Source organism: Marmota flaviventris, unplaced genomic scaffold, assembly GCF_047511675.1.
Source record: "Marmota flaviventris isolate mMarFla1 unplaced genomic scaffold, mMarFla1.hap1 Scaffold_66, whole genome shotgun sequence".
Classification (NCBI taxonomy): domain Eukaryota; kingdom Metazoa; phylum Chordata; class Mammalia; order Rodentia; family Sciuridae; genus Marmota; species Marmota flaviventris.
Window position 1 is genome coordinate 25,066 of NW_027288412.1, and position 24,258 is coordinate 49,323.

At 33.7% G+C, this 24,258-nt stretch overlaps 1 protein-coding gene across 1 annotated transcript in view; it reads left to right on the forward strand.

Annotated features, from left to right (window-relative positions):
- The window catches only part of LOC139704466 (ankyrin repeat domain-containing protein 62-like), a gene marked incomplete at its 5' end in the record, with an annotated part of 67,701 nt that overhangs the window by 23,943 nt on the left and 19,500 nt on the right, over positions 1–24,258 (forward strand). The window contains 4 exons of the mRNA XM_071607292.1: positions 6,056–6,113; positions 6,206–6,306; positions 21,847–22,077; positions 24,073–24,169. Coding sequence (XP_071463393.1) covers positions 6,056–6,113; positions 6,206–6,306; positions 21,847–22,077; positions 24,073–24,169 — 487 coding nt within the window. The remainder of the gene's footprint in view (positions 1–6,055; positions 6,114–6,205; positions 6,307–21,846; positions 22,078–24,072; positions 24,170–24,258) is intronic.

Consider the following 24,258-nt stretch of genomic DNA (forward strand, 5'->3'; position numbering starts at 1 on the left):
TGGTGACTTTCATGCCACAGTTTAATGAGTAGAATAGCTTGACCCTGTGGTCCCACATTCTGCATTCCAAGACTGTCTGCTGCACTTTTCATATATATAATTAGTTTTAGGTAGACACAGTATCTTTATTTTATTTTACATGGATTGAAACCAGTGCCTCATGCATGCTAGGCAAACACTCTACCACTGAGCCACAACCCTAGCCCCTTGTCTGCATCACTTTTCAGTCTTTTTTTGTCCTAATGTACTGATTTCCCCCAATCACATCAGATCCTAAGCTCCAGCTCTGTTTCTCATCTTTGTCTGATATACCCCAAATTCTCCAGTTTTCAAGGTCTCTGTCCAATATTGAGTATCAGTGGCATGCTTTATCTCCCACCTCACAGAGAAGCAGTTTTCTCACTCTCTGAGTCCCATATGGTGGAGCTGTGAGAAAATCCACTTCCTGCTAATTCACCATCATGTCTCCTCTTGTTTGACACTTATATATTTATACTACTTTATTTGACAATGATAAGGTTTTCTTTCATTTTTGCAACTTTTAGTAAGGATTATGATTATGGGACCAATGATTTACTTTTAAGTATCAAACTTTTATAATTCCTGTTGTTTCTTCCTTGCATTTGATAAGTACAAAGTGCGAAACATAGGAGTTGTAATGCATTCATTACTTACCTGTCATAAATACAATTAATATTAATTCTAAAAATTTCTCCGAGTCTGGGTCTGGAGGAACATTTTATAACAAAACATCAGAGTCGTAAAATGTTATATTTTATATTTCTGTTTTTGATTAATTATATATTTTACTGTTTTATTTAATAGTGAAAGAAAGTCCTAAAGATGACTCATTAAGAAGGTATGAATTTATAGATTTTAAATTAAAAAAAAATGTCTATTAACTAAGAGGAGAGTGAAGGTAGAAGGATTTGTTGAGTATTCTATTGTGAGACAGACACTACATTCAGTTAACACTTGTTTCCTAAAGTTGTCTTATAAGAACTTTGAAAGTATCTGTGCTATTATAATCTGTTAATTACTAATAAAGAGCTGTCATTCATAGAGATTGACTTTTGTCCCATATTTGTGTAATTAATAAGTTTCAGGCCTGTGTTTAGACTGTAGTCTTACCTGGCTGACAGCTCCATTGTGTTGTTCCACTGTACCGGTTGATACCAAGTGGGACCTATACAGGAAAAATCAATTTTATAATTTATTTCAATGTGCCTGACAAATGTATTCTAAATAACATATATATTCACATTTTAACTTTCAAATTGTGTATCATCAATTTAGAAAGTTAAAGGCAGTTGTGTGTTAATTCTGATTTATATTTTACCTGATAAGCCAGGTTATAGTCCAAGATTTTGTCCTGATATTGACAGTTCCACTAGTAATCAGGATTTTGTCTTAATATATCAAAAGCTTTTATGGAAAATCTCACAGAGCTTTGGCCTCATGGTTTCTAATAAACAAGAAGATCGGGCAAGTGCTGTAGAGAAATTATTTTACTGAAAGTTAAGAATAACATTATTTAGACAATGTTGTATTACTTATATTAATCCTTAGAGGACATTCTAATTTCTCTGCTTCCTGATTTTCCAGTTAGTTTCTCTTCAATTACTACCCCTAACAATTTTATGAAGACTTTTACTTTTATACTTTTTTCCCTTTTTTATGACTATAACCTTTTATTTAATTTCTATTTGTATTTTCTGTTTTGTTCTCTTTGTGTTTCTGTTTTATTTTGTCAATTGAATTTTTTTTCTTTTGACAGATCAAAAGTTTAGAAATTTCAGAATTTTAAGGAATTTTAGAGACCTTCTAGTCTTTCAGCATGTGTTCTACATGCCAGCCAAATGATAGTTTTGAGGATGTACCTGAAACTTAGATATATTAAAGGGAGTTTTCTGGGTATAAACAATGACAACAATGAGATTTAAACTCCAGTTTCTTAATTCTGAGCTCAGTACATTTTCTGGTTATCATTTTTAAGGTTATTTTTTAAAATAATAGATTGAAGATTGACTATAGGAACCCAACTAAAGAGGACAAGACTAGAATTTTTAAGTGAACACAGTGGTAGAGGATCAAAATTTAACTAGTGAAGGAAAGGGCTATAAAAGTATTTACCCAGAGTAACAACACTGTGTTGGGTAGGAATAAGCATTTTAAAAAAGAGACCAAAATCTTAGGGTTTATGATTAGTTTGATGAGCCAAAACAGGAATGAAGGACACAGAATATTAAAAGCTCTCTATAAAGGCATATTAATATAAAATTTAGAGGAAGTCTTAATAGCTTGTATTTTGCCTGTGTTCATCTCTGCAGTGCAAGAATGGATTAGAGACTAGTGAAACAGACAGTGGGAATTGTTAGAATACATGATATCTGTGACACAAAACAGGTTTTCATTCACCTTCACTTTCTTTCCAAATTGCTCATGTCCTTAAAATGTACATGTAGTGCTGGGCAAAGGAGTGATTGGCAGGGAAAGTTATTACAAAGCTTCAGTTGAGTAGTTGGAAAGGTATTCAGACAGGCCAATGATTGAGACTCCATTTAGTTTAACCTTGTGTCAGGAATCTGAATATTCAAGGGATGTAGATTTCAATTTTAGAGACTGCCACTGAGTTTTGCAGATGAGTGACTGGGAAATGGATTCTCAGAGGAAGGAGGGTATTTACATAACAGCTAATGAAACAGAGGTACAAATATCAAGACTCTGCTTTTCTGGCAGTCTTTCCCCCTGGGTGTCTGAGTGCTTGTAAAGGTTTTAAAAGGCTTGCTAGTTTATGAGGACCTGAATAAAGTGAGACCTATATAGGAAAAATCAATTTTATAATTTATTTCAATGTTTCTGACAAAGGTATTCTGAATAACATATATATTCACTTTTTAACTTTCAATATTTTTTAAAGTTCCAGAGAACTCTGTGCATTATTTGTGGGTAGAGGGAATAAATAGTGTATTATTATTGGTGATTTCCATGCTGAAGAACAACATTGCTTAGTATTTGACTCCTGGATATTCACAAGAGGAACTGTGCCTCTTGGTATCTTGTCTTGTGTTACCAGAGGTTTGTTTCAGTTCACGTGAAAAAAAAATGTCAGCCATTAATTGGGTTTTAAATTCAGCCTTCAAGACAGGCAATTTGCAAGAACAAATTATTATCTGTTTCTGCTCATGTATTGGCTATTGCTCTGAATTGGAATTAAGAGTGCCTTAATATCTATTTGAATATTTTATAGATTCACAGCAGTAGAGTCAGAAAGAGGTGAACACAAGCTATTTTTTTAATCGGAGGTCATATTTTAATTATATCAATCAAGAAACACCATTTAATAAGTTATACCTTAAATTAAACAGAGTTTATTTTAAAAAGAAAACTATTCACCATTTTTGTTATACATTTTTGCTTTAAAGATCTATCAAAAAATCACACTCAGGTGATTCCTTGTTTGCAATGCTTGGGGGCAGCTATGAAGCTCATATTAAGGTAAAGTGATCTTTTGTAAAAAACCTCATGTTCTTGCTCTGAATTTTGTGTTTTAAGATGCTAATGCTGAAAATTTAGCTATATTTTTTCTTCTATTTTATATGAATTTTTGCTAAGAATCAATTTTAAAGAATTATGTTGATTTTTTAAAAAAATGCTTTTTATATCACTGTTCTCTCAAGTACTTGTGGATCGTGGGGGCTGGAAGTAACAATGGGCTGTGAAATACATAGTGAAAGAAAAAATGCATTAGAAACAGCTCTCTAACTGTAGAGGAAATATAATATTTATTCAAGGATTTTTTGTATCAGTTTTCATTACTGTGGTTTTTAAATCATTCTTACATGACTTACAATACTCATGCCTAAATTAATTTTTATAGAATTGTGGAATTTCCCTGGTGCCTTTAGTTTGGAATATATAATATATATTGCACATAATTTTTCTTTTTTTACTTGGACCCTTGATATTTTGGTATCATAGCAATTGAGGAACCTATATTCTCTATTTCTTTCCATGGCTCCATATTTATACTAAAGTAATATTGGGAATTATGGCAACCCAGAAATCTAGAATCTGTATCTTAATACTTGTATTAAAATGGCTTGCATATCCATACTTTGAGTCTTTCCACTAAAAGTGACAGTAATTAAAAAAAAAAAAAACTATAAGTAAATAGCAGAAAGATTAGAAGAACAGAAGGAAGTACTAGGTCCTGAATTAGAACAAATTATATTCTATGCTTTTATAATTATATTCTGGTATATAACTTATATTTTGATGTATAACTGAAAAGAACCAATAAAAATTCTAAAGAAATGTGAGGTAATGAAATTTTCTAAAAATTTACTCTTCATCTAATCAAAGAATAAATGGTGTGTGCAAAGTAATAACCAGTTCTGGAAGCAGAAACACTCAATAATTGTATGGTAATACTTTAGTTTCAAAATTGTTGTTTTTCCATTATAGTTTCTTAAAATATATAAATTCTATGTCAAATTTTGAAATTTCAAATTTTAGATGCTTCTGTATTTACTTACTTTAATGTTTACTGTAAAACACTACTATTTTTATGAACTGTTCCAGGTTAGGAAATATATTTGCAAATATCCTGGAGAAGCTAAAAATAAGGTTAAATGTAAGCGATATCTTTTGTTTTTGAAATTACTTTAATTTTATTTCAGTTATGAAGAGCTAAATATTATGTGAGTAACAAGGGTGTAATTTTTAACTGGGAGATAAAAGTATAGAGTTATCATTCTGTGTTCTATTTAAAATGCTACTTTGGTATTATTTATAACTCAACTGAGCTCATTTGGCCTGGAGAAATGCACCATTTCTAAAAGCTGGTGTTATATACAGTGTTGAACATGAGTAAATGTGGATAAAATAAATATCTACTTGCTGAAATGTCCTAAGTAGTATAATATGCATGATATAACTAGTAATTAGGTCTACTGAATTAAAAAAAATATATGCTTTAAGTTTGCCTTCTCTTTTAATATATGGGATGTAAAAGTTTTGAGTATCTCAAATTGGTGCCATAAAGGAAGAATAAACAAGTTAGAGTAATGTCATAAATATGTTAGTAGGAACAAGAATATCCTCCAAGCCTTCTCCAAACTTGAGTTTAGATTTGAACTTCAGATGAAAATTTGCTAGTTTCTTCCTTCTTGCTTGTCTTTTAAAAAAATGACTTACTCCACTGTCTTTTGTTACCTATGTCAAGCAAACCTGAAATTACTTTAATTTTGTGGCAGCAGCACCTGGTTTATTAAGAAATATTTTATTGTTTTATATCTTATTGTTTTGTTAATTTAATTATATGAAGGTAATGGAATAAAAAGAACATGTTTCCCTTTCTAAAACAATGACTTACTCTAATACTTAATATTTCCCTGCGGAAAACATCTCTTCAGTGTCTATTCATTGTTTCATCTCTGTCATTGTGGTTTGGTTATTTAGCAGCTCTGTGTGGTTATTATTCATTGATATAACCCCCACAAGATGGTTTTTGTCATTTATCTTTTTTTGGAAGCAGCAAAATTTGTATAATTACTTATCTTTAGCTATTTAACACATAAGATGGACAAAACTTATACTGTTTATGAATCCAATCAATCTTCTTTAATAGGTAACTCTAAAAGCTCATGTCTTATGAGCTTTCCCCTCAAGAGGTAATTCATGCCAATATAAGTCATAAAAACACATTAAAATATCACATATAATTTCTCATATTGTTAGTCTTTTTCAAAAGTAGTCTAAGTAAAGATGGCTACAATTTTTTTTCTACATCATTCAGCTTAAGAAAATAGTATAATGGATTTCAGCATTTGTGTAAAAATCAATTTTAGACAAGGGGAGTGACATTTTGGGGATCTCTCTGTCATGGCTCCTAATCCTTCTCCCATTAGAAATTATAGCTTACTAAGTGAGAGAATTGTAGTTTGAATATACATCAGAATGCTTATTCTGTTGTACCCTACAGTAGTGAAGAACAATAATTATTTTGTCATCTTTGGTTCTTATTATCCCTTAATTTTTTTTTTCTTCCTAGAACATCCCAGAAAAAGGAGGAGAATTAATTGAAGCTTCCAGACAATCCATGAAGGATGGTAAGCTATGTGAAGACTGCCTGAAATTGTGCTGCTTAATGACTTTAAATTACAGAATTTTTATATACTCTTTATTTTGTTTTTATTGTCAGAAGTAAAATATGACACTGGGAACCAAAAGAGTGGAAATTTACCTGATAACAGTAAACCTGCCAGTCGAAAGAAGGAAGTACTTGAAACCACACTTGTGCAGGCAATCAGAATAAAGAATGATTGTCCTTAAATTCCATCACCTGACTCAAAGGTAATGGGTTAAAAATCTTTCCATTTTTTAAACATATCATCTTCCAGGAAGAAAAAACATGCTAGAAAGAAATAAGGCTACAAGGTTAGAGTAGAAAACAAGGAGAGCAACAGGTGAGGTATATGTATAGAATTAACATTGCCAGAAAGTGGTGGGAATAAACAGTTCTTCAGTGTGCCCTTATGGAAGGAAATAAATAGAAAAGAAGGGAAAAGAACAGCTTTATGAATATAAAGCTGATAAAAGTGGATGCATACAAAGAATTCATTTATGAAGGGAAAGTCAAGTGTCCAGATTGAATAAGAGAGTCAAGATGGCTGATACTTAAAATAAGAAATATTGAAATTAAAAAGAGCAGCAACTCAATATTAGGGCAAACATAGGAATGTTAGGGGAAGTACATGCTGGACAATAGAATAATGTGTTATATTTGTCTATTACTTACTCTTGACATCCTCGAATGACTAGGAGGCAGGGTGTGGGATTACAATCACAATCATTTGTGATTATAATGAAGAGAAAAATAAGCAAATAAATGTGGCATATTTTAGATGCTTAAGAAATCATTCTTTTCTTTGCTTCTGTTCCTATTAAAGCTTCAAGTAATTTATATTTAGTAACAATTAATATAGACTTAATATGTTGATGGTCAGTGCTTGTTGGATTATATCAAAATGGATTCTATTGTCACCTATAACTAAAAAGAAATCAATAAAATAAATATATATATGCATATATAAATAGTACTGCTATTAAAAAATGAAATCCAAACAAACGAGTAATAGTGGTAATGAACATGATAAATGAACTTCTAAAAATTAAAAAAGATAATCAGTTTTTAAAAAATGATACACATTAATTATACAGAATTTTCACAGTGGCATATTTTTACATACATATAGATCAAATATACTCCCCTAATGCTATCTTTAACATTTTTTTCTCCATACTCCCAAATTTATGTATGCTAATGGATATAATTTATTATTCATCTAGTTTTATGTTGAACATTTCCACCTCTAGTTTTCCATGTGAGATCAATAAATGATACTTGTTTCCTGAGTCTGGCTTATATTATTTAACATTATGCTTCCCTGTTTCATTCATTTTCCTAAAATTAACTTAGTTTTGTTGTTCTCTATGCATAGAAATCTTCCTTGTGTATATATACCACATTTTCTTTATCCATTCTTTTATTAACTAGCATCTAGCCTGATTCTATAACTTTCCTATTATTAATAGTGTCATGGCAAAGATGGGCATATGCATATCTCTAAAATAAGCTGACTTTAATATTTTCTGGTAAGTACTGAGTAGTGTATTTGAATAATAAAGTAGTTCTATGTTCAGTTTTTGAGTAGCCTTCATATGAATTTCCATAGTGATATAGTAATTTATGTTCCTGCCATTCACATGTAAGAGATTTTTCTCCTCATCTTCCCAGTATTATTTGCCTTCTTCTTAATGATTGCTTTTTTGAATGGTGGAAAATGGGAGCTTGATGTTGTTTTGATTTGCATATTCCCGATTGATAAGGATGTTATGTTTTTTTTTTTTTTTTTTTCCCTGAAATGTTGGCCATTTGTATCTCTTATTTTGAGAACTAGCTGTGCATTTGCTCATTTATTGAAAAGGTTTTTGTTTTTCTGGTGTTAAGATATTTGCATTAATATTTTTAGGATATTAATCCTCTGTCAGAAGAATAGCTGGCAAAGCTTTTCTCCATTTCTGGAGGCTACCACTTCTTACTGTTTTGTGTTTCACTTACTATGCAGGAATTTTTCAGTTTGATGCACCCTCTCTTATACATTGTTGCTCTTATTTTCTGAGCTGTAGGGGGATCTATTCAGGAAGTTATTGCCTACATACTGACGTGTTTTCCATATATTTTCTTCGAGTATTTGTAAACCTTCTAGTCTGGTACATATGTCTTTAGTCCTTTCTGAATAAACTCTTGTACAGTGTTAGAAAATAGGCATCTAGGTTTTTTTCTTTTACATACGGATATCTAGTTTTTCCAACACTATTTCTAAAATGTTGTTTGTCTTTTCTCCAAAATATGTTTTTGGTGTCTTTGCCTAGTATCACATGACTGTACCTGTGTGGGTTTGCTCTCTGACTTCTCTTCTATCTATTGGTCTATGGGTCTTTCTTTACACCAGGACCATGGTTTTTATTACTACGGCTCTGTTTTATATTTTGAAATTGGGCATTGTGGTTTATCCATTGTTTCTCTTATGATCAGTATCACTTTGTCTAAGTATTTTTTGTTTGTTTGTTTTTCTTCCATACAGATTTAGAAGTTGTTATTTTCCCCCATTTCTGCAAACAATACCATTTGAATTTGAATGGGAATACATGGAATCTATAATTCATTTATGGTACTATGGCCACTTTCACAATATTAATTCTGCTTCTCTATGAACATAGCAGATATTTTTACTTCCTATTGTTTTCTTATTTGTTTTCTTCAATGTGTAATTTTTCTTGAAGAGGTCATTCACTTTCTTGTTTAGTGTTATTCCTAGCTATTTTTAAAGTTATTTGAATGAGCTATTACTCTTGCTTTATTCTCTCTAGGTTTGCTATGGTATATAGATAAACAGTTTATTTTTATATGTTTATTTTGTATCCAGTTACTCTGATGAATTCATTCATCAAAGTAGAATTTTCATAGTATATTATTTATGTTCTTCTAAGAATATTACTAAATCATTTGCATATAGAAATAATTTAACATTTTAACATTCCTATTTGAATCCCATTTATTTCTTTCTATTTTTCTAAAATTTTAAGTACTGTGATTAGTGAGATTGGTGGCAATGAACATCCTTGTGTATTTCCTGATTTTATAGAAAGTGTTCTTCTTCATTTTACTATTGGCTTTGGGTTTGATATACTTGGTCTTTATTATCTTTTAATAAAATTCTCCTATTTCTAATCTCTCAGGGCTTTCTCATGAGGGCCATTGAATTTGTCAAAGGCTTTTCCTGCAGCTTCTTAAAAGATCATGTAATTTTGCTCTTGATTCTATATGTGATGTATTAGTTTTATTGATTTGCATGTATTGAATCATCCTGGATCAAAATCAGCTTTTATGGATTTTTTTTTTTGTATGTAACTAGAGTATCAAACCAGGAGCATGGTACGAAGGAAACACATTCCCAGCACCATTTATTGTTCACTTTGATAACAGGTCTCACTAAATTTCCCAGGCTGGCTTTGAAATTACAGTGTTCCTCAAACAACCTGATGCTTTTCTGAGAGTATAGACCTGCACCACTATGCCTGATATGTATGTTATTTTGTAATGTGTTGTTGAATGTGGTTTGCAAAGATTTTATGAGAATTTTTATACTATGTTCCTCAAGGATATTAATATCTAGTTTTTTTCTTGTTCTGTCCAATAATCACTTTTCCAGTCAGGGTAATACTTTGCAGAATTGCTTTGGAAGCATCTTTCCTTTGCTCTTAAATGTAATGGGGGATTAATATCAGTTCTTCTTTAAATATATGATAAAATTTAACCATGTATTCACCTCTAAACCTCTGGTCCATAAGGCTTTTTATTATTGCTTCAACCTAATTGCTTGTTATTGAGCTACGGTTTTCTCTATCTATTTGATTCAACATTTTATGACATATTTCATTAATATCACTTAGATTTATTTATCTTTCAATTTTATTCTTTAAAATAGTCTAAATTTTTCTCATTCATTGAAATAATTTTTCTAATAGTCTCTAGAGATCTTCTGGATTTCAGTGGTATCAATTTTAATATTTCACTTTTTGTTTCTAGCTTTATCCATCTGTATCTTCTTTTTTTCTTTTAGTTCCCTTGGCCAAGGGTTTATCAATTTTATTTACCATTTTAAAAACAAACTATTTGTTTTATTATCACTATGTTTTTTTTAAAAAAATTTATCTATTTTATAATTTTGGCTTTGACTTTAATTAATTATTTTCTTGTATTGGTTTTAGAATTCATTTACTGAGGTTTTTCTTAGACCTTGGGATGCATTATGAGGTTTTTAAATTGAAATATCTTAGATTTTCAAATGGAGGTAGCCCTTAGTATAAACTGTCCACATACAACTGCTTTTGGTGGATAAATGGAGGGATATCGGAAGGGATAGAAAATGTACTGGACAGTAAGATTTGTCTAAATATGTTATATGCATTTCTGTATAAGTTATAATGAACCACATTATATATATATAATGTTTCAATAAAAGAAAAAAACAACAAAAAAGATCTGCTTTTACTTTAACCCATAAATGTATAAATGTTGTTTTGATTCTCATGTGGTTCTCAGGTTTATTTAAAACTTCCCTCCCCTAATTTAATTAGTGACACTTTGATTATGCAAATGTATTATCCATTCTTCAAGTGTCCATGAAATTTCTATAGTTTTACTCACTGTTTGCTTCTTTTTATTAATTAGATCTTCATTTCACATATAATATTGAGGTTCATTTTTAAATAATAATACAAGCATGTTATACAATTTTCCAATTTTATCCCCAGTAATATCCCTTCCCTACCTCTGTTATCTCTGTTCTACTCCACTGTTCTTTCTTCTATTTACTTGTAGTTGTTTTAATTAGTGCATCATTGATATACATAAAGGTCAAATTCAGTGTGATATATTTTTAAGTGTACAAAGGAAAATTTGTTCAGATTCATTTCACCACAATTCCTCTAGCAGTCACTCCATCCCTCCTAATCTCCTTCCTTGACTCCACTGGCCTCTCTTCTGTTTTTAGGGACCCCCCATTTTCCCTTTATTTTTATCTACCTTCTTAATATAAGGGAAAATATTCAGCCTTTGACTTTTTGAGTCTGAGCAGGATATTTGCTTTGACTTAGTGGGACATTTTCCAGTTCCATTCATTTACTAACCAATGCCATTATTTCTTTTAATTGATGACTTACTGAGTAGAGCTTCATTACATATATATTTTTTATACATTAATCTGTTGATTGGCAACTAGGCTTCATTTGATAGCCTTTCTATTTTGAATTGTGCTGCCATAAACTCTGATGTGGCTACATCCCTAAAATATGCTGATTTTAAATCTTTTGAATCTATACCAAGCAATGGAAGAGTTGGGTGTACCTTTCTTCTGCATCCTCATCAACATTTACTATTATTTGTGTTTTTGATAATTGCCATTCTGAAGAGAGTGAGATAAAATCTCAATGTAGTTTTTATTTGTATTTCCAAACTTCTGGAGATGTTGAACTTTTTAAAATATATTTATTGTTCAATTGTAATTCTTTTTAGAAAGATCCCTTTAGTGTTTTTCAATTTATTCTGTGAGTTATCAATTGTTTGTGATAAGTTTTTTGAGTTCTTTATATATTCTGAATATTAACCCACATTTGTGGATCAGGTGGCAAAGATCTCCGTTTCTGCAGCCTCTGTCTTCATGCTCTTATTTGTTTCCTTTAGTGTTCAGAAGTTTTTAATTTTATGCCATCCTACTTATTGATTCTTGGTATTATGTCTTATGCTTTAGGAGTTTTGTTAGGACAATTGATGATTGTGATAATATGTTGAAAAATTCAGCTTACAATTTTATCTAGCAGCTGTAGAGTTTCTTGTGTAATTCCTAAATCTTTGATCCATTCTTGAGTTGATTTTCCTCTTCATGTGTTTAGGTATTTTTTTCCCAGACCCACTTGTTAAAAAGGCTGTATGTGTTGTTTTCTAATAGCAATCCATTGTGATCTGATAAGGGATAAATGGAATTATTTTGTTTTTGTATTTACTAAGACATGCTTTGTATCCTAATATATGACCTATTATAAAGAAAGTTTTTTGTATTGCTAAAAAATTATGAGTTCTGTTCTTGTCAGATGAAATAGTGCCTAGACAACTATTAAGTTGTCATAATAAAAATTAAAAGTGATATATAGGAAAGTTATTGATGTTTTGTCCACCTAACCAGTCACTGGTGATATTAGTATTAATGTCACCCACACTTCTGTATAAATATTTAAAGACATTTTTCTTGTTGTTGGATTTTTTCCTTTAGCTGTAGGTTGTGACCTTCTTTGCTAACTTTGAGTAATTGTTTAAAGTCACCTTTATCAAATTTGCAAATAGATATTATTTTTTTTGGCTTCCATTTACATGGAATATCTCTCTATTCTTTAAGTTTTATTCTGTGAACATCATTGCATGTCAGGCTGTGTTTCTTGTAGACAACATACATTTGGGTCTTGTTTGTTAATTGAGTATTTTAATCTATGTCTTTTGAGTTGATAATTAACTTGATGTGAATCCAATGTTAATGAGGTGTGTTTCTTTATAATATAGGGTTGACTCTTTATTCCTATTTGCTTATCCACTCTTCTAGTTACATTTATTCTTTTATATTCTCCCATGATTTATTTTAATCTTCTTCTTGTGTATATAGAATTCCATAGTGAATCTTCTACACTGGCAGGTTAGTTGTCATAGTTTATTTTAGTTTATTCTTGTCTTGAAATGTAATTATTTCTGAAGAATAACTTTGATGCAGATAACAATGTAGGCTGGCAGTACTGAAGTAAGACAGATAAGACTGGACACCAGAGGAATTAGCAAAGTGCAGGTTTATTGTCTGCAGCCTGTTCAGAGGGGGCTTTCACCTGAAACAAATTCTCTCTATGAATGCTGAGTCTAGACATTTGTTGAGCTTTATACCTGGTGGTGTGGAAATGGGAGCCTGGAAGTATACATTTTGCAGGGGTCTACATGAAAGTTATTTTTTTTTCTGTGAGTTCTCAGAAGTAACCTATTGTCTCATTTCTTAGAACTGTCAGGGATTTTACAGATTACACCACAAAAGCAGAGTATATTCATTAAGTCCAGGGATAAATTTAGTCTTTTCAATACAGAGCAGATCAACAGAAAAAAAGGATGTATAACAACATTTGAGTCATTTTGCAGAGATCTTAGCTAATATATTGTATACAAGAAAAATTGTGGTGAGGGTCTCTGGGGAAGCTTAATGAAGATGCATTTGTGGAGTAGGGGGTGCCACTATAATATTTCTGTTTTAGTGCTTGAAATATATTATTGCATGTCCTGCTGGCCCTTAGAGTTATCCAGATGCATTACCATTTACCAATAACTTGGTGCTTCTCTCTTGAATTTGTAAAAATCTTTCTTTGCTCTGAATTTTGGCATTTTAACCAAAATATAATGTAGACAGTTTCTTTTTGGCCATGTCTATTTGGCCTTCTAAATGCTTTCTGTGCCTGATGTTCTTATTTCCACAATTAAATATTTTTTTTTCTGGTGCGAATTCACTGAATAAGTTTCTATGCCATTAGTCTGTCTATACATTCCTTCCTTCAAGACCTTAATCTCAATTGGTCTTTTAAAGTTGCCCTAGAATGCTTGGATATTCTTTTTTTTTCTCAGACAAAATACATGATATTTATTTATTTATTTATTTTTATTATTATTTTTTATTAGATACTATGACATTACAATGATCTTAGCAATTCAAACATTTGAATCAATTGGGGTATAATTTCTAATTTTTCTGATTGTAGAGATTGCAGAATCACACTGGTCATAGAGTCACCTATATACATACAGCAATCATAATGTCTATTCTATTCTGCTGCTCTTCATATCCCCGCTTTCCCTCCCCTCCCCTCCCATCATTTCTCTCTATCCAATATAATGTTACACACTTTTTTTCTCTTTTTAAAGTCTCTCATTTTTATTACATTAGGAAAGTTCTACACCATCCACCTTGTCTTCAAGACTTAACATTCTTCCATCTACCTGATGTAGTATATTTTCAGTACTTCTCATTTCGACTTTTATTTGATTTAATAAACTTATTATTTCCAAATTTTCTGACCTTTTTTCCCCACAAACTCTATTTCATTGTGAGGATATTCTTTCAAAACCTGGATTTCCTTCATTAATTCATGTTTTAGTCCTTTAGTTTCTGAAATTATTTTCATAAGAAATTGTTTGAATTATTTACTATCCTACACATCAATGTATGTGTAGTAAGTTATTAGGAATTTAAACACTTTGGGTAATGTGTTAGTGCCTTGCACTCTCATTTTCTTGTTTTAATATACGGAGGTTTGTGCAGATGTTCAAATAGATTTCTATTCTCTTAGATGTGGGCCATTTTCTTCAGCAGATTTCTCTTCAGATATTCCCCAAACAGAGTGTATGTTCTATTTTCAAAGCCCCAACTCAATGACAAAAGTGTTGGGACCACTAATCCAAAGTAATTTAAGAGGAAAGAATAGCCACCAGCAATATCTAAAAGTTAGAAGCTAAGCACATGTTGACTTAAGACCAAAGCAAAAACTCATAAAAATGATCTCTACAACTCAGGTTACCAATGAAGAAGTGGTAATAATAAACAATATCCAAAATTCAGTTGTGAGAGATTCTAAAATTAATACTAAAATACACAGAAAAAAGAAGAAAAAATGAAAAAAAGAAAAATAACGCTATTACAAATGAAAAATAAGAAAACAAGTACAAAGAAAATTAAACAAAAGATCATGTGTGTTAGAAACTGAAAAACAAATGATAAAAAAAGCCGTTTAAAGATTCAGTGCCAAGAAAAGAATGATTTCCTCATCTGATGTAATTCAAATATAGACAGTTTCTTCCCCAACATCTACTTTTAAGATTAACCATTTGGGGGGTGTTTGGAGCAACTATAGCTGTACTTGTTTCTTCTCAATTCTAGCCTGAACAGGTCAGTACTGGTTGTGGAGTCTTGAATGTTGAAAAGTTTCATTTGTGCCTACCAGGAAGTACTATAGAACCATTTTTATATGAAGAGGTAAATCAGTCACAATATTGGATTTTTATGTACCTGAGTATGGGGCTCTTGTTAGAGTAGGAGCTATCAACAAAACTCTAGGACATGGAGCCTGTGGGTCAGTCTGTGCTGAAAATCCAATTCCACACTTTTATCAGTGAGCTCAAGGTCATGCAAGACATCAAGTCTCCGTGGTTGGTTTCACTTCCTCTAAGCATGGTAGAGATGGACTGCATGCAGGTCTGTGCTTGGTTGGGGGAGATGCAGGGAACAAGCTTTTCAAAAGACCTTTCAAAGCATTCCAAAAATGTTCTGCCCCACAAAATCACATGCAACTCATCTTTTTTTTTTACTAATCTCTAAACACCAGTTTTAAAAGGGAGATGTCCCCACTGCCCTCCATTCTATAATGCAGCCAACCAGCACACCATAATTCCTGCTGATCAGAGTTTTCGACATATCTCTGTTAATCTGGACCAATAAGATGGGTATCCACAATTCCAGTAAATAGAGGCAGTCCCTGTGTCTTGGAGATAAAACATACAGGAGATCCTGATATCTCAAAGACAGAGTTCCACCAATGGGACCTTTCTAAAGAGGGAACCCCCTTGGTGAATCACCAAGGAAATGACTATAATTGCTTCAGTTGAAGAAGTGGAGGTTCCTCCTTTACATGCCTCTAAGCACAGTGAGATGGCCAGACTCTGGAGATCAGCTCTCCTCTCTGTAGATGGTAGCAGCAAGTTTTTTTTTTTTTTTTTACCAGAACCAATTCTGTCTTCTTTCACATAGTTCCTACAGGAACGTTTAATTGGAACTTACCTCAGTTTCTATCTCTTGGATGACCATGTAACCATGACTACAGCTTTCCAGAGCTCCTTACAGATATGTGTCTCAGTTACTTTTGTTGATAGAGCCTGACTTGTGTTGTTGATGACTCTTGACCTGCCAAATTCATGTCCTTGTTGGGTCCTGGAAATATAAGAACTTAAAGGCCTTTCTTCAGTAAGCACTCTGATTCTTTTTTTTATTATTGGTTGTTCAAAACATTACAAAGCTCATGATATATCATCTTTCATACATTTGACTCAAGTGGGTTATGAACTCGCATTTTTACCCCAAATACAAATTGCAGAATCACATCGGTTACACACTCACATTTTTACATAATGGCATATTAGTGACAGTTGTAATCCGCTACCTTTCCTATCCCCTACTATCCCCCCTCCCCTCCCCTCCCATCTTCCCTCTCTACCTCATCTGTTGTTGTTCAATTTTCTCCCTTGTTCCCCCCCTTTCCCCTCACAACTTCTTATGTGTAATTTTGTGTAACATTAAGGGTCTCCTACCATTTCCATATTATTTCCCTTCTCTCTCCCTTTCTCTCCCCCCACTCCACTCTGTTTAATGTTAATCTTTTACTCATGCTCTTCCTCCCTGTTCTGTTCTTAGTTGCTCTCTTTATATCAAAGAAGACATTTGGCATTTGTTTTTTAAGGATTGGCTAGCTTCGCTTAGCATAATCTGCTCTAATGCCATCCATTTCCCTGCAAATTCCATGATTTTGTCATTTTTCAGTGCTGCGTAATACTCCATTGTGTATAAATTCCACTTTTTTTTTATCCATTCACCTATTGAAGGGCATCTAGGTTGGTTCCACAGTCTAGCTATTGTGAATTGTGCCGCTATGATCATTGATGTGGCAGTATCCCTATAGTACGCTCTTTTAAGATCCTCAGGGAATAGTCCGAGAAGGGTGATAGCTGGGTCAAATGGTGGATCCATTCCCAGCTTTCCCAGGAATCTCCAAACTGCTTTCCAAATTGGCCTCACCAATTTGCAGTCTCACCAGCAATGTACAAGTGTACCCTTTTCCCCACATCCTCGCCAACACTTATTGTTGCTTGACTTCATAATGGCTGCCAATCTTACCGGAGTGAGATGGTATCTTAGGGTGGTTTTGATTTGCATTTCTCTGACTGCTAGAGATGGTGAGTATTTTTTCATGTACTTGTTGATTGATTGTATGTCCTCCTCTGAGAAGTGTATGTTCAGGTCCTTGGCCCATTTGTTGATTGGGTTATTTGTTATCTTAGTGTTTAATTTTTTTTGAATTCTTTGTATATTATGGATATTAGGGTTCTATCTGAAGTGTGAGGGGTAAAAATTTGTTCCCAGGATATAGGCTCTCTATTTACCTCTCTTATTGTTTCTCTTTCTGAGAAAAAACTTTTTAGTTTAAGTAGGTCCCGTTTGTTTATTCTTGTTATTAACTCTTGGGCTATGGGCGTCCTATTAAGGAATTTGGGGCCCGACCCCACAGTATGTAGATCGTAGCCAACTTTTTCTTCTATCAGACGCAGTGTCTCTGATTTGATATCTAGCTCCTTGATCCATTTTGAGTTTACTTTTGTGCATGGCGAGAGAAAGGGATTCAGTTTCATTTTGTTGCATATGGATTTCCAGTTTTCCCAGCACCATTTGTTGAAGATGCTATCCTTCCTCCATTGCATGCTTTTAGCCCCTTTATCAAGTATAAGAAAGTTGTAATTTTGTGGATTGGTCTCTGTGTCTTCTATTCTGTACCATTGGTCCACCTGCCTGTTTTGGTACCAGTACCATGCTATTTTTGTTACTATTGCTCTGTAGTACAGTTTGAGATCTTATATAGCTATACCTCCAGATTCACACTTCCTGCTTAGAATTGTTTTTGCTATTCTGGGTCTTTTGTTTTTCCATATGAATTTCATGATTGCTTTATTTATTTCTACAAGAAATGCCATTGGAATTTTGATTGGCATCACATTAAACCTGTAGAGAACTTTGGGTAATATCGCCATTTTGATGATTTTATTTCTCCCTATCCATGAACAGGGTACATTTTTCCATCTTCTAAGATCTTCTTCTATCTCTGTCTTTAGGGTTCTGTAGTTTTCATTGTATAAATCTTTCACCTCTTTTGTTAGGTTGATTCCCAAGTATCTTATTTTCTTTGAGGATATTGTGAATGGAGTGGTTTTCCTCATTTCCATTTCAGAAGTTTTGCTGCTGATATACAGGAATGCCTTTGATTTATGTGTGTTGATTTTATATCCTGCCACTTTGCTGAATTCATTTATTAACTCTAACAGTTTCTTTGTAGACCCTTTTGGGTCTGTTAAATATATTATCATGTCATTTGCAAATAGCGATAATTTAAGTTCTTCTTTTCCTATTTTTATGCCTTTAATTTCTTTTGTCTGTCTAATTGCTCTGGCTAGTATTTCAAGAACTAAATTGAATAGAAGTGGTGATAGAGGGCATCCCTGTCTTGTTCCAGATTTTAGAGGGAATGCCTTCAGTTTTTCTCCATTTAGGATGATGCTAGCCTGAGGTTTAGCATATATAGCTTTTACAATGTTGAGGTATGTTCCTGTTATCCCTAGTTTTTCTGGTGTTTTGAACATAAAGGGATGCTGTACTTTGTCGAATGCTTTTTCTGCATCTATCGAGATGATCATATGGTTGTTATCTTTAAGTCTATTGATGTGGTGAATAGCATTTATTGATTTCCGTATATTGAACCAGCCTTGCATCCCAGGGATGAATCCTACTTGATCATGGTGCACAATTTTTTTTGATATGCTTTTGTATTCGATTCACCAGGATTTTATTGAGAATTTTTGCATCCAAGTTCATTAGAGGTATTGGTCTCTAGTTTTCTTTTTTTGAAGTGTCTTTGTCTGGTTTCGGGATCAGGGTGATGTTGGCCTCATATAATGAATTTGGAAGAGCTCATTCTTTTCTATTTCTTGAAATAGCTTGAAAAATATTGGTATTAATTCTTCTTTGAAGGTTTTGTAAAACTCAGCTGTATACCCATCCGGTCCAGGGCTTTTCTTGGTTCTTAGTCTTTTCATGGCTTCTTCTATTTCTTCCTTTGTTATTGGTCTGTTTAAATTGTGTGTGTCTTCCTGACTCAATCTGGGCAGATCGTATGGCTTAAGAAATTTATCGATATCTTCACTATCTTCTATTTTATTGGAATATAGTGGTATGATTTTTCCCAATTTTTCTATTTTATTGGAATAAAAGTATTTCAAAATACTTTCAAATTATCTTCTATATTTCTGTAGTGTCTGTTGTGATATTGCCTTTTTCATCCCGTATGTTAGTAATTTGAGTTCTCTCTCTTCTTCTCTTCGTTAGCATGGCTAAGGGCCTGTCGATCTTATTTATTTTTTCAAAGAACCAACTTTTAGTTTTATCAATTTTTTCAATTTTTTTTTGTTTCAATTTCATTGATTTCTGCTCTGATTTTAATTATTTCTTGTCTTCTACTACATTTGCTGTTGTTTTGCTCTTCCTTTTCTAGGTTTTTGAGGTGTAGTGTGACGTCATTTATTTGTTGATTTTTTTTCTTTTTTTGAGGAAAGAACTCCAAGAAATTAATTTCCTTCTTAAAACTGCTTTCATTGTATCCCATAGATTTCGGTATGTTGTGTCTGTATTGTCATTTGTCTCTAAGATTTTTTATCTCCTCCTTTATGTCTTCTGTAACCCATTGATCATTCAGTAACATATTGTTCATTTTCCATGTGATGTAGGATTTTTCCTTCCTTTTTTTATCATTGATTTCCAGTTTCATTCCATTATGATCAGATATGGTGCATGGTAATATCTCCACACCTTTATATTTACTAAGAGTTGCCCTATGGCATAATATATGGTCTATCTTTTAGTAGGATCCATATGCTGCTGAGAAGAACGTGTATCCACTTGATGAAGGTTGATATATTCTATATATGTCGGTTAAGTCTAGGTAATTGATTGTGCTATTGATTTCTGTAGTTTCTTTATTCAGGTTTTGTCTAGAGGATCTGTCTAATGGCAAGAGTGGTGTGTTGAAGTCACCCATAATTATTGTGTTGTGGTCTATTTGACTCTTGAACTGGAGGAGAGTTTGTTTTATGATCGTTGCCGCACCATTGTTTGGTGCATACAATTTGATAATTGTTATGTCTTGTTGGTGAATGGTTCCTTTTAACAGTATATAATGTCCTTCTTTATCCCTTTTGATTAACTTAGGTTTGAAGTTGATTTTATTCAATATGAGTATGGCCACTCCTGCTTGGTTCAGAGGGCCATGTGAGTGGTATGATTTTTCCCAACCTTTTACCTTCAGCCTGTGTATGTCTCTTCCTATCATAGGAGTCTCCTGAAGGCAGCATGTTGTTGGATTTTTTTTTTTTTTTGATCCAGGTTACTAGCCTGTGTCTCTTGATTGGTGAATTTAGGCCATTAACATTTAAGGTTACAATTGAAATATGGTTTGTACTTCCAGTCATGTTTATTTATTTATTTATTTTAGTTTGGCTAGTTTTTACTTTTTGGTTATTTTCCTCCCCCTTTACTGAGATACCTCCCGCTGTTAGTTTTGGGCATTATTTTTCAATTCCTCTTCTTGTAGTATTTTGCTCAAAATGCTTTGCAGTGCTGGTTTTCTGGCTGCGAATTCTTTTAGCTTTTGTTTATCATGAAAGATTTTAATTTCATTGTCAAATCTGAAGCTTAATTTTGCTGGATACAGTATTCTTGGTTGGAATCCCTTATTTTTCAGTGTTTGAAATACATTGTTCCAGGATCTTCTCGCTTTCAAAGTTTGTGATGAAAAATCATTCGTTAACCTAATTGGTTTACCCTGAATGTAATCTGCCTCCTTTCTCTCATAGCTTTTAATATTCTCTCCTTGTTCTGTATGTTGGCTATCTTCATAATTATATGTCTTGGAGTTGGTCTATTATGGTTTTGAATGTTTGGGGTCCTGTAGGCTTTCAGGATTTGGCAATCCATTCCATCTTTCATCTCTGGGAAGTTTTCTAGAATTATTTCATTTAATAGGTTGTATATTACTTTGGTTTGAATCTCTATGCCTTCTTCTATCCCGATGACTCTAAAATTTGGTTTTTTATGACATCCCATATCTCCTGAATAGATTGCTTGTGAGATTTAAGCATCTTTTCTGTGATGACTATATTCTTTTCAAGTTGATAAACTTTGTCTTCATTATCTGATGTTCTGACTTCTACTTGATCTAGTCTATTTGTAATATTTTCGTTTGAGTTTTTAATTTGGTTTATAGTTTCCTGCATTTCTAGGATTACTGTTTGATTTTTTTTTTAAGATCTCTATCTCCTGGTAAAGCTCGTTCTTTGCCATTTGAATTTGTTTGTTTAATTCGTTTTCAAAATATACTTTCATTGCTTGAACTTTCTGTCTCATGTCTTCTCTAATATTCCTTTCCATCTGAGTTAGGTATGCCTTGAGTTCTTTCCCTATCCATGTCTCTGATGCTTCTAGGTCCTCCTGTAGATTTAAGTTGTCCTGCATTGTTTGTACTCCTTTTTCTCTTGTTTTTTCATGTTGTTTACGTTACTTTCCAGCTCTATTTGATTGCTGTATTTCTGCTCTCTCCTATAGATTTGTTTCGGTTTTGTATATCTCTGTTGTCTTTCCTTTGTGTTGGTAGACTATGCCTGCTAAAGTGGATTCTGCTGGGAAGGAATTCTGAAGGCCAAGCTCCAGTGACGTCAGCTCTCTGCTATGGCGGGCCCCAGGATCCTTGCTGGGGTGTCCGAATCGGGGGGTGGGACTGGACTCTCTCTGGTTGGTTTCAGCTCCTGGTCGCCAGAAGGTGGGTGATCTCTAGCCGCCCAGTCGCACTGTCGGTCTCCGGCGGGCGGGCGGTCTCCAGCCGCCCAGTTGCGTGGGCAGCGGGCAGGCTGTCGCCAGCGGACGGGTGATCTCTAGCCGCCCAGTCGCGTGGTCAGTTGCTGGCGGGCAGGCGGTCTCCAGTTGCCCAGTCATGCAGCAGTGGGTGGGCTGTCGCCGGAGGGCCTCTCGGCAGTTCAAACTGTACTCTGGGCCTGCTGTTTGCTGGGTGTGGAGGGTGGCTATTGGGAACCCCGGCACTCTATTGTTTTGATTTTTTCCGATGGCCCCTCCCCCAGCGCTGGCAAGACAGGTTTCGTTTTCACCGCTGATGGGTGGGGGAGTTGGAGGTCAGGTGTTGCTAGTTTTCCCTGCGTCTTTATGCAGGCTCGTTCTGATAATCCCTTCCCCGGAAAGCCTAGGAGAGAATTCCCTGCTGTATGGTAGATGGGTTGAGTAACACACACCTGTATTAGTGTTGCAATCTGTTAGAGACTGGTGGTTGTTACGTCAGCTCTCCAAGATGGTGGCCGCTGGCTTCCTTGGTGGAGTTTCTGTTGTGGGGGATAGAACTGGACCATTTCCTTCCCCGTCTGAAATCCCGAACTCAGCCCTGGGCTCAGTGAGGGCACAGCCGGCAGGATTCCACAGAATCTGTAGCAACGCTTCTCTCTGCTTGCTGGTAGCTTCTTGGTGGCGCCCCGCCATCTGTAGCTGCGGGGCGGGCCGTGCAGATCAGTCAGCCTGGATCTCCGGTCTCACAGTTGGCTCGTGTTTGAGACTCAATTACTGGACCTCGGTGCTCGAAATCCTTCCTCTAGGTTTCAGTGCATCCCCATTTTGCTGTAAATTCCTAACAAGATAGTTTTTTGTCATTCTAACTCGTTATTCACCTGCGCAGTGATGCAGTACATGGGGTGTGATGCACTCTATTTGTGCCCATCTTGGAGTCCCTCGAGTAAGCACTCTGATTCTGCTGAGAAGAATCTGCAGTGCACCTGTCCTCCATTGACATCTCAGGCAGAATCCAACTGGATGAAACTCATTACTGGAAGTTAAAATACATTTTTTTAAGATTATAGAGGGTGTGAGCCTACCAGAGAAGAGTTTCAACCTAGCCAGTTTTTTTCCTGAAAACTGCTGCAGTTAAATTATTTTATTAACTCTTTTATAACATATGTTTTCGTCTAATCTGTTCATTGGCTCTCTGTAATTGCACTCCACTGCGTGCCCTTACTCAGGTTTGCCAAACACACACTAGTTGATGTGACTCAAATTCAGGGTGTAGTCAGTAACCACTGTATGCATCTACATATAAGTTTTTTACCATAGTATAATATTTTGTAATTTTTTTCTTTGTGGAAACTGTATTGGAAAAGAAAGAAAACTTTTTAAAAACCAGTTTATCATTTTATTAAACTAGTTTTCCTATCAGTAAAAGTTTCACCAAAAGAAATTTAGATTTCTGTAAGCCTTTGCTTCCCTAAATAAAACAGTGGGAACAAGGCTTCTTTTCTATTTGATGTGACATAATTCAGTCTCAACACAAAAAGCTTATAATTAGATTGTTTTAAATGTTTAATGATGTGTAGCAAATGTGTATATATATATATATATATATATATATATATATATATATATATATATATATATATATATATATATATATAACTTACACTTTATACATGTTATATAGTATATATGTTATATATGGTAGAAGGTCCTCTTATTTTTAGTGGTAATTTATGAGTAGTGTTCGGTGTAATGAAGTTACTTCCTGATAGAAATATGCACATCAGTTAGTGTACTATTGGTAGTTTTCTCTCTCTCTCTCTCTCTCTCTCTCTCTCTCTCTCTCTCTCTCTCTTCTTTTAGCTGTCAATGGACCTTTGTTTTATTCATTTATATGCAGTGCTGAGACTTGAACCCAGTTCCTCACACATGCATGGCAAGCACTCTGCCACTGATCCACAACCCTAGCCCTCGTGTTGATAGTTCTCTATTGTTCTTCTATCCTGGTTTTATAGAGTTAGTAGACAAATGAATATAATATTTGGCTGATTTGCAGAGTATATATAACACTGTGATATAAAATATTTCAATTTTTAATGTGCACTTCTCTAGTTTTTAAATCTAATTCATTTCAAATCTGGAAAATTAGGGTCTCCTTAGAATACTGATTAGGCAATCTTCATATAATTCATTAGTTGTTTAATTTTACCAGACGACTATCTCTCAGATTCTTCCTCAGAATAGTGTTGGTCATTCATTTGGTGATGCACATCAAAGAGAAAAAGATGGTATAAATGGACATACAGAAGGTAAGAACCACTCATTATAAAATCATTGGATATAATGCATGTTTAAAACATGAGCACTAGTATGATTTAATAGTGGAAGAAATGAAAAT